Source organism: Carassius auratus, chromosome 6, assembly GCF_003368295.1.
Source record: "Carassius auratus strain Wakin chromosome 6, ASM336829v1, whole genome shotgun sequence".
Taxonomy (NCBI): domain Eukaryota; kingdom Metazoa; phylum Chordata; class Actinopteri; order Cypriniformes; family Cyprinidae; genus Carassius; species Carassius auratus.
Window position 1 is genome coordinate 1,708,449 of NC_039248.1, and position 11,066 is coordinate 1,719,514.

Genomic DNA, 11,066 nt, shown 5'->3' on the forward strand with positions numbered 1-11,066 from the left:
TCAGCTGCGGGTACCGAATATACTCAAACTTACTACCGGTACTACAGTGACGCTGGTATCATCACATTTTTTAATTTTCAGCACCGACTTGGTAGTGAAGTGCCAGTACTTGTGGCATCCCTAGTTGCCGTTTTACTGTCTGGTTGGTCCAGTCTGAAATACTGCTAAACCGTGGACACACTGCTAACCACTGATCTATAATATAGAAGTGGCTTCACTGTCTGTTGGCAGTTTAGAACGCGAAGAGCGAACCAGTCATATATAGATCAGTGCTGCTAACGCGTTTACATTTCTTCTTCGCTGCTATAAACAGGGGTTGCTCGAAGAAAAACCGTGCAGCAGTTAGGCAAAGCTAGCGTTCGTAACTAGGTCTGGTTTAAGAAAATGGTATCAGATCGGTATATGGGTTCATGTACATGCCGATGGCAGAATTTGTTGTGGTATCGGTGATATTTCCGATACTAGTATCGGAATCAGAACAACTCTAGTTGTCGTCAGTAAAGTCGGTTCTCTAATCAGTGGTAAATTCCATCAGGTGCGTGATTTCACACAGAGCCGTTGTTAACTGACGAGCTGCGCAATTCCACGTTGATGATAATCATGATTAGATAACAGCTTTTTCATTTAAAAACATGAGATGCAAAGACCCGCCATAAAGTCTCAAGATAAGTTGAACTAGCATTAATTTTACTTGTCTTTCTAAACGTGGCTCTTGTGTGAGACACGAGTGCAATCGCTGTAAGGAACTAAATGATTAAAATAAAACGAAATATTTATACATAAAATTTATATGAACATAAGTAAATACATTGTCAAAAATATATGCTGTGTGTGTATTTATATATACATTATGATTAATTGCTTGACAATACTAATTTTAATATTATATTGTGCATTTATTTTACAACCAAGTCTAAATGAATATATATAAAATATATTTTTGGTGCAGTGACACAATTTTGCGTTTTGAATAATTAATGATGTCATGACGTAGTGATGTCACAACATTATTTAGCAAGACATCATCCTTCCTTTAGTAACTTTCTCTGAAAATGATTTTGCAGCATTTCTGGTTCTGAGCAGTAGTGTTTGTTTTCTGTGTTTCTCAGCTACGGTCGCATGTACGCAGCAGATCCGTACGCGGCTGCGCTAGCGGCTTCTCCAGCGGCGGCGGCAGCGGCAGCGTATGGAGTCAGTGCGATGGTAAGCTTCATCTCCGTCTGTGCGTCACGCTCTCAGATCCTCAGACGCTTTCTAACCAAACCTCTCTCTCGCAGGCCACTCTCTACAGAGGAGGATACAGCCGCTTCTCACCATATTAATACACTTCCAGATTCACCGTCTCTCTGAACCTTCAACAGCTGCTGACCTCGGAGGGAAAAATCCAATCACACTCTTGGACAAAAGAAAAGCGAAGCGCGTCTGTTACGAACGAACTTTGAATAAGGAATGCAACCATAAATCAGTACATCGAAGAACGTGTTTTTTTTTTTTGTTTTTTTTTAAAGGAAACCTGACGACGTCGAACACTAAATGAAAACAGATCTCTGACTGAGAAGCGAATCATTTCTTCCTCTGGCTCGTCTCTCTGCACATATGCATGCAGTAACGGCTCTAGACTGCCTCTAGTGGCCATTGAACTACATGTGCACCGAGCGTCAGGACTGCAGTGAACACATTTACGTCACCCTTCACTGTCTCACACTACAATAATCATCAATATTCTTTAAGAAATATAGACATTCGTCCGGACCGCTCTTATCTCCGTTTTAAGGATCATCTTGAAATTGGTGGATCCCATCAGCTCTGTAAGAGAGGACGATGCTATGATCCCAAATACAGCCACGTGATGAGAGACTTCCACCGTGGTCTTCCTCTCTCTGGAAAGATCATGGATGAAAGAAACTCCAGCAGCTGTAACGATCACTGAAGCGTGACGCACACAACGGGACGACGTGTCATAATCATCCGTCTTGCTGAAAGCTTTGTGTTCTTTAAACTGTACCTCTGTTCAGACCAATTTCAAGAAGCGTACCTTTAAAATTAAATAGTCATTATATGCAAGTAAACTAGAATAGACACAAAATTTTACCAAACATTGTTGTTATTATTATTGTTATTATTGATTATTATCGTCATTAGTTTCTCATGGTTGTGTGTTGGACATCATCTGAACCCACACTGATAAACAAAGGCATAATGACTAAAGCAAGTATCTAAATTATGCTACAAAATATTTACAACTTTTTTTTCCTTCAGATTTTGGGATTGAAGAGCCCTTCTTTTGGAATTTCGACAAGCTCTTTTATTAGCATAGTTTTATAAAATATGCAACTTTCGGTCCAAATTTCAGAAAAGTGGATCAAAAGAGGTTTGTTGATTTTTTTTAAAGCAGCAGCACACAGTATTTTTGTCTTTCCTGCGGAGTGTGTCCTCTTTTCTTCAGTATATTGGTATTTTGCTTTTTGATTCCAAAGAAAAGTCAAGCATGTTCTTGATTTGTGTGTAAACGTATTTGTAATTCTATTCTTTGGTTTATTTTTATTTTGATTTACATGAATAGGTTTTTGATATTGTTTGAAGTGGTTTGTTAATTATTTCAAAACAGCTGGACATGGATGGCAGCGTCCTCCTCCTGCGATCCAAGACCGCTCTCCGTATCTGTGAAAGAAAACACACCTGCATTTCAAGGGGTTTTTGTTTAGGTTTTTTTTTGCAAGACATCATGTCGATTCTAGGTGTAAGTGTATCTGGACCCAGGACTGAAACATTTGACCATTTTAGAGTTTCAGAATAATGTGAGGATGAGGGCCGTGTTTCATTGACACTAAGATACTGTCCTAAAGACAAACTGACCACAGTCTGAACACTAAACCAGACAGCTTTATCTTATTAGTTTTTTGTTTAAATGGTACTTGCAGTCTATGCATACACTTTCCACAGTATTATAAGAGATTGAAGTGATCTCAGCTCCTAAATTCTGACCTTCTGGCTTTTAAAGATGCTTTTGGAGAAGATTGGCTGGTTTCTCTCTTTCTGTTTCTCCTGCAGCAGGTGATCTTCTCCGTGCCGTTCTGGATCAATGGGAGCTCTTTGCTATGATTAGACTGATTTCTGGCATGACGCTCGTCTTCTGATGAGGGAGTGAGAAGGTTAAAATCCCCTCCATTCCTACAGTAAAGGGTTAAAGATGGCGTCTCTTTTATTCTCCATTCTTGCACCTTATGAATATGATACCTGTTCCACATACTCTCCTTTGTTTTCCAGTGTAACCGTGTTTTTGAGTTCAACTCTTTCTCTCTCTACATATTCTGATTCCATTTGTGATGTAATTTGTATCTGAATGTCCATATAAACTGTTTTTTAAAAACACTCACTCGAAGGGTCTCTGATTTCAATCGACTGTGCATTAATATTGTATATGGATGTAAAATAATTGTAATTTTGTTTTCAATTTATGCAACAAAAAGTTGAGGAAACTCATATCTGCTGAACATAAGTTTTCTTAAATGTAGATCTTTTTTAAGATGAGGCTGCTCCACTTTTTCTACAGTAAATGGTTAATGTTCTGGCAGTGTAGTAGTTAAACTTGATAATGCTAGACTGTTTTGTTTGTGTGATTTAGAGTCGGTGGATATTTCTGAAAACCCCTTAGTGTAGTGTATGAAGTCAAAACTTTAGATGAAGTAATTTTATTATCAACTCGCTTTAAAAGAGAAAATTCTCATCACACAGATTTATGGTAAAAATAAAACTTTATTTTTGAGTTCTACTGCCAAATCAATGGTTTTTACTCAACTGTGATGAATTGATTCAGACACAAACATAATCATATTTACAGTTAAAAAATAAAGTTGATTTGTACATAGTTCTGTATTTTGCTGCAATATTAGAGACTGAATGCTGTTGTGGCTCTGAGAGCGAGGCTTTATCCCTCATCTGCTGATCGCGTCCCATCTTCTGTGTGTGTTGGGTGAGAGCGTCTGCTTCTGGTCCAGTCTGGAGAAGAGATGCTGGCTGATGGATGATCTCGGGAAGAGAACAGGAGGATGGATGAGGTGCTACACGATCCCAAACTTTGCCAGATCGCTGAGCTCCATGTCTCCGAACGCTTCCCAGGGGCAGACCACGGTGATGTCTGTGAAAGACCAGAGACAGAAGCTTGTCAGGGTCATGTAATGTACTGAACTGACCAGAACCTGCCGGAATGTCATGTACCTGTGCCCAGACCCTCCATTCCAGGGATGTCGTCTCCGAAGCCTTTCTGTCCGGGTTTGGGAGCCTTGCTCTTGAAGGTGCGAGCGGTCCTCTGCTTGAACTTTGGGGGTCCTCTCTTCTCAGCGGGTGCAGGGGCGTCCATGTCTGACTCTTACTAAAACATAAACGTATTGAATCTGTGTTAATCGTTCCTGATCTGATCTCGTTCTCGATCGTTACTCATGTCTTCAAGCTGTTAATCTTCTCATTTTGGGATTTTGTTAATCCTAACCTGTTGATTGCACAACGTGAGTGTTTGTTTACCGACATCTATTCGCCTCGTGTGAATAATAAGCTCTTTACATAATCTCATCGAGATTACATGTGGCATTCTGCAGTCTGTCAGAAAAATGTGTCCGAGCTGCTGTTTTTAGTCTGTTTTGCCTAAATGTGATGAACAGGGTTATTCAGATCTTGCCCTGGAGGGTCAGTGCGGTGCAGAGTTTAGCTCCAATATCTTCTGTATCTGAAGAAGTAACAGTAAGTCAGTCTGACTCTCGGTTTGAGCCTGTAGAGAGAGTGTTTATCTCATGTTTAAATGAATGTCATTTGATCAGTCCACTGAGCGTCTGTCTGTTTCGTGGTTTCCTTCCCTCAGTAGATCATGTGTTGTGTATTAACTCATGAGAATACAGGAGAAGGCCTATGTTGCCTGACTGTGACTATAAAGAGTGTTTTCTGCGTGTGTATGTGTTTGTGTCTCAGGTGTGGTGAATCTCTTACCGTGTGCTGGAGTTTCTTCTTCTGTGTCTCTGGTCAGCTCGTGTCCAGTGTGTCTCCGGACGGACGCTTTTATAGCGCTCCTCTAATCTCCTTCAGAAACTGATCGAGGGATCTGGAGATGAACCCTGGAGTATTTTAAGCTCAGGCTTTGTGTGTCAGTGAGGACATGCGTGTGGTAACAGTCATGTTTATGAACACGTTACACATGAACACACACACGTTGCTGACCTGTGTATACAGCCTTCCTTTAAGTTAATATATGCTTTCATATTCTCAGCATGATCTTTTTATATTTTTTACTAAATTCAGGTAACACTTTATTATGTGGTGTCCTCATTACATAAACTTACTCTTGTAATTAACAATAATTAACAATAACAATAAATTAAGCATGCAAGTAACCCTAACAATATATTGCTTGAAGTTCATTAATATTACTCGGTTCTTAAATTTATCATAACGCCACAGTAACAAAGACACATTAAAATAAAGTCGAACCTAAATTCTTTACCAAATAACTAAATGAATGTATTTTATATCTAAAAATACACCAGAATTATGTTTTCATTACTGAAGTCTCAAAATCTGATTATGAGATCACAAACATCAAAGTTTGATTTCAACCATTCGTTTTATGATTTCAATCTTTGACATGGTCTCAGTCAGTATTAAAGATATCAAGGTTATATTTTCACAGAATGTTTTTTATCTTATGAAGCCTATGATTTTATGTAGAAAACAGTAAATGACCAGAACAGACTTTAGCTGGGTTTACACAGATGCTTGTGATCTCAGGTCAGTGTTTTCAGTCTCTTTTCTGACCGCTGTATGCTCAGTGTGAACATGATTCACTCTTCACATCTGTTTTTAGCTTTGAGCACCTTAAATCACCCACAGCTGATGTCCTGAGAAACACACACCTGATCGCCCTGATCCCACACACACACACACACACACACACACACACACACACACGCTTATAGCTGAACCGGACTAATGAAGGAATAATCCACTCTAATCCACAAACCTGATTGGCTGACAGTCATCTAGGCTCATTAACATATCCTGGAATGTTCTTGTGTGTGTGTGTGTGTGTGTGTGTGTGTGTTTATGTGTTTATTTGGTGCAGTCTTGTTTTAGCAGAGACACATATTCAAACACATCTATATCTGCTAAATGACTTTGTCTTTCACACACAATCAGGAATTTACATTCATGCACTTCTGAGGTCAGAATAATAAGTTGATCTAGCCGTGTTCAAACGCTCTGTTCTCAGGTCATTCTTGCCCATTTCATGGTGAAACCTTATTAAAGCCAAAATTTGGACCATTTTGAATAAATGTTGCATCTCATTCATTGAAATAAACACTTTTTGCTGTGTACTGTAAATACAAAATGCATCAAAGGGCTATTAATATACATAACTGTAAAGCAATGACTAGTTGTAAGGAAAACATAAAACAAGCGATAGTTTGATGATCATTCTGATACCATCTGAAGGCAGATTTTTCTTCTGAGCTCTGATCTTTGTGACGAATATAGAAATGGACATCACTGCCATGATCATAAACACATTCAGAAACCAAAGATGAAGATGGTGTTGTGACCTCTGACCTTTCCTCTGGGTTAAATGTTGTATAACTCTATGATCTCTGAGCTGAGCATTAGCTCTATTTTAAGACTGACGTGAACCGGTTTAACTGTGTGTTAACACAACCTTACTGAGGTGACGGCAGAAGTTATGTGAGGATAGGATATAATTCTTCATCATGCTAATGAATCATAGATGACAGAAGTGATGAAGCAGCTGTAGAAAGTTAAAGATGAAAGTGAAAGTTTCTTAATATGACTAATGAAGCAGAGATCTTCTGCTTTCCTGATTCTCACTGATGAGGTTTACAACAGTGTGTTTCTGCAACGAGCTTCATGTTCAAAATGAGTTTCATTCAGGACCAAAAGCAACGTGTGTGTGTTGAGTGACACGTGATCTCCAGCGTTTGTCCGGTTCACACACAGTCCTGGGCTTCTCTGTCCGTGTCAGAGGTGTGTGATGTTTCTCTGTGTGTTCTCTGATGGCTGTGTCTGACTCTAAACATCATTAAATGCCAGAATTATTCTCCAGTCTTGCAGAAATACTATGGATTTTTGGGTGATTTATATAAATGTGCCTGACTCTATATTAGATCTCCTGTCTGTCACATTTACTGCACTGCAAAATTATTTCTTACGACGATAAACATTCTTGACTCAAGATGCATGTACTGAACGAGAAATATGAGTTTTCTGTTTTCTGAAAAAAATATTAACATTTTGTAAAACAAGCAAAAATATCTGCCAATGCTTTAAGAAAAATCATCTTAATTCAAAGGCTAAACAAGTTTTTTTTTTTTTTCAGCAAAACCCAACATAATTTTGACAATTTATCAGAAAACAGGATAATATCTTAAGTCATTTTACTTGTAAATTCGTGTTGATTCAATAATTCTTATATTTACACTAGAAAACAGGACAAAAATACTAAGTAAGAAAATCCTTTTTTGCAGTGTGTGATCTCATGAGACGTTATCACTGTCAGGACGAAGTATTGTGTTGATCTGCAGAGAACAGATCCATCCTTCATCCACTCAAGTGACTGTAATCAGCTTCTTTGATATAACAGTGTGTGTGTGTGTGTGTGTGTGTGTCTGCAAGAGTTTGTGTTTGTGCGTGTGTGTGTGTGTGTGTACGTATGTGCATGAGTGTGTGTTTGTGTATGCGTATGTGTGCGCATGAGTGTATGTTTGTGCAGGTGTGTGTGTGTGTGTGTCTGCAAGAGTTTGTGTTTGTGCATGTGTGTGTTTGTGCATGTGTGTGCGTGTGTGTGTGTGTGTACGTATGTGCATGAGTGTGTGTTTGTGTATGCGTATGTGCGCCTGTTTGTGTTTGTGCATGTGTGTGTGTGTGTGTGCACTGGTATTCACAACATTATGGGGACCAAATGTACCCGACCACAAGTACAATAATACCAGTAAATCTTGACCTTGTAGGAACATACTTTTGGTCTCCATGAGGAAAACAACTTATAAATCACACAAGAATGAAGTATTTTGAGAATCTAAAAATGCCTGTAGTTCTGTGTGTAGTTCCATCTGTACAGTACAAAACCATTGAACCTATGGAGTGAACCCATGATAGGAAGACCAGTGTGTGTGTGTGTGTGTGTGTGTGTGTGTGTGTGTGTGTGTGTGTGTGTGTGTGTGTGTGTGTGTGTGTGTGTGTGTGATCGGTTTCTGTAAAAAAATATGTCTGGACAAAGTGAGTAGCTGAAATTCCCCGCTGAGTCTCCGCTGGTGTCAGGAAGTGTCCCAGAATGCCTTGTCCTCTGGCCCAACTCTAGAAGCGGAGGAGGAACCGAGCAGGAAGTTTGGGGCGTCTCTGGGATTGTGGGATTGGCACCTTCAGCGCTCCATAAACAGACGTGGGCACAGTTCTCAGAATGATCCTCCAGTGGAATGATGCTCATGTATGAACAGTGTTCATGTGTGATGTCTTTCCCTCAGACTGAAGCTGCTCGCAGATATAAAGAGTTTATGGCTGCTGTTAAACATTGCATTTACATTTAATAATTTTGCAGATGCTTTTATCCAATGCGATTTACAATTGGGGGATGCATAAAGCGATTCTTCTTAAAGAGGCCAACAGACACAGGAAGTGCTTGTAATACCACGTTTTAGACATTGTTTAAATAATTACAAGCTAGAAAAAGAAGGAATAATAAAGAGAAAGTGTTTGTTTGTTTTTTTGGTTGTTTTTTGTTTTGTTTTTTACTATGAAGCCAAGTAGTTTCGAAAGAGATGTGTTTTCAGCTGTCGCTTGAAATTTGTCAGGGATTCAGCACTTGGTCCAGAGGAGCATTGCAGTAGTCCAGCCTAGAAATGACAAGGGCCTGGACAAGAAGTTGTGCACCATGCTCCATTAGAAAGGGCCTGATCTTTCTGATGTTGTGCAATGCAAAGACTGCTCAAGCTTGCAGGTTTGCAATGTGGTCTTTGAAAGTCAGCTGGTCATCAAAGATTACACCAAGATTTCTGACCAAAGTTGATGTAGTAAATGTAGAAGATCATAGCTGGGTGGTGAAATCATGCTGTAGAGTTGGAGTGGCAGGGAAGACAAGGAGCTCAGTCAGAGCTGTAGGTGATGTTCTTTTATGCGTGCCGAGATGTCCTCCATGTAGCCTGAGATCTGTGCAGCTACTGTTGGATCATCTGGTTGAAATAAAAGATAAAGCTGTGTGTCATCAGTATAACAATGGTAGGAGAAGCCATGTGCCTGTATGATAGGACCCAGTGATGTTGTGTGTATGGAGAAAAGAAGGGGTCCAAGAACTGATCCCTGAGGAACCCCAGTGACCATTTGATGTGTTTTGGATACCTCGCCTCCCCGAGCCACCCTGAAAGACCTATCAGTGAGATAGGATTCAAACCAGCAAAGTGGAATCCCTGGGATGAGAGGGCAGACAGGAGGATCTGATGATTGACAGTGTCAAAAACAGCAGATAGATCCGGCAGAATAAGAACTGATGATTTGTAATCAGCTTTTGCAATCCATAGGGTTTCCATGACTGACATTAGTGCAGTCTCAGTTGATTGGCCACTCCTGAAACCTGACTGGTTGGCATCCAGTTTGTTGTTTTGTGAAAAAAAAACAATGATATCTGGTTGAAAACAACTTTTTTGATGGTTTTTGCTATGAAAGGAAGGAGAGAGACATGTCTGTAACTATCTATAAGAGAAGTGTTTAATGTAAGTTTCTTGAGCAGTGAGTTACCTGTGCCTGCTTGAAAGCAGTGGGGAGGGAGCCTGTGAGGAGAGATGTGTTGATGATGTGTAGGAGAGGTGTGAGGGGACTGGGTCTAGAGGGCATGTTATAGGAGGGCTGGAGAGAAGTTTTGAAACTTCTGCCTCAGTGAGGGGACAAAAGGAGAAGATGGGAGTTTTAGCAATGGATGTAGCTGGTTTGAAGTCCTGTGTGCATGGGGCTGAGAACTGACTACTTATCGTTCTGGTTATGTCTGTGAAGAATGTGGCAAAATCATCAGCTGTTACAGAAGTGGTGGCAGTTGGTCGAGGGGGACAGAGGAGAGAATTAAATGTTTTGAAGAGATTACATGTGTCTGGAGCACTGTTGATCTGGTTTTGGAAGTATAAAGATTTTGCAGGATACTACGGAGGACAGATGGGAGGGGGAAAGGGAACGAAGGCTTCGTCTAAAAGTAACTGGTATAGGGGGTGAGGGCACACAGGTAACAAAATGTAGTTTAAATGTAATGAAAAAATTGTCAGAGATATGTAGGGGTTTTACCGTAATGCTGTCTGCAATACAATTATGTGTGTAAATTAAGTCAAGTTAGTTGCCTGATTTGTGGTGCTTGTAGTGGTATGTCATTTCAGATAAAATTAAGCAAGGAGTGAATGGAAGTCTGTAGCATAAGGCTTGTCCAGATGAACGTTGCAGTTGCCAAAGACTAAAAGTGGAATGTCGTCCTCCTGGAATTATAAGGATTGAGATGAGCTCCGTAAATTACCGGTAAATTACCACAACCTGGAGTTTTATAGGAGCTGTTACAGTGATCGTATAAGATTCAAATGAGTTATAATTGCATAGGGGAGAGTGGGTTGAGTATTTCCAGTTGTTAGAAATGAGAAGACCAGTGCCCCCACCCCAGTCAACCTGACGGGGGGTGTCAGAGAAAGAGACACTGGGGTTGCTGAGTCTTCTGCACGAATCCAGGTCTCAGTCAAGCCCAAGATGCTGAGTGTGGACATTAAAGCATTTTCCAAAGACAATAGGAATGGTTTGGAAACACATGATAGAGGTGAAATTGAGTAAAGGGAAGATAATATATGGTGCGTTGCCTATTTCGTTGCTCGGTGAAGTCACTCAGGTAAACTCACAGGTCTCTACACTCGTTGGTCTTCAAACAAGGAGGCTGAATGCTTCCGCTGATGCTTCCACATCAGCACACAGACATCATATAAATACACAGTCTAAGACACTAAAGTGAAAACAGCTGTGGCTGCCTTCTAATTAGCACAACCAATGGCCTA

The 11,066-nt window shown here is 40.1% G+C and overlaps 2 protein-coding genes across 6 annotated transcripts in view; one reads left to right on the top strand and one right to left on the bottom strand.

The window, feature by feature from the left end:
- The window catches only part of LOC113090030 (RNA binding protein fox-1 homolog 2-like), a 45,151-nt gene extending 41,779 nt beyond the window's left edge, over positions 1-3,372 (top strand). For 4 of the 5 annotated variants that reach the window (XR_003286844.1, XM_026256156.1, XM_026256150.1 and 1 more), the window contains 2 exons: positions 1,110-1,203; positions 1,278-3,372. Coding sequence is in view for 3 of the 5 variants with exons in the window: in XM_026256156.1 (XP_026111941.1) it covers positions 1,110-1,203; positions 1,278-1,322 (139 nt within the window). In the remaining 2 variants the exon portion in view is untranslated. Of the gene's footprint in view, positions 1-1,109; positions 1,204-1,277 lie in introns of those variants that run through there. The other variant, XR_003286838.1, reaches the window with a different exon arrangement.
- A 364-nt stretch (positions 3,373-3,736) lies between these two features.
- Positions 3,737-5,084, bottom strand: LOC113090100 (retinal cone rhodopsin-sensitive cGMP 3',5'-cyclic phosphodiesterase subunit gamma-like). Its single transcript, XM_026256161.1, has 3 exons — positions 4,981-5,084; positions 4,219-4,372; positions 3,737-4,138 (listed from the first exon to the last, which is right to left on the bottom strand). The coding sequence occupies exons 2-3, from the start codon at positions 4,358-4,360 to the stop codon at positions 4,062-4,064; spliced, it is 219 nt and encodes a 72-aa protein (XP_026111946.1). The 5' UTR covers positions 4,361-4,372; positions 4,981-5,084; the 3' UTR covers positions 3,737-4,061.
- Positions 5,085-11,066: the final 5,982 nt, after the last annotated feature.

Coding starts and splice junctions, on each gene's coding strand:
- LOC113090100 (XM_026256161.1), bottom strand. CDS start 4,360: ATGGACGCCCCTGCACCCGCTGAGAAGAGAGGACCCCCAAAGTTCAAG. Junction 4,139..4,218: donor AATGGAGGGTCTGGGCACAG/GTACATGACATT, acceptor GGTCTTTCACAG/ACATCACCGTGGTCTGCCCC.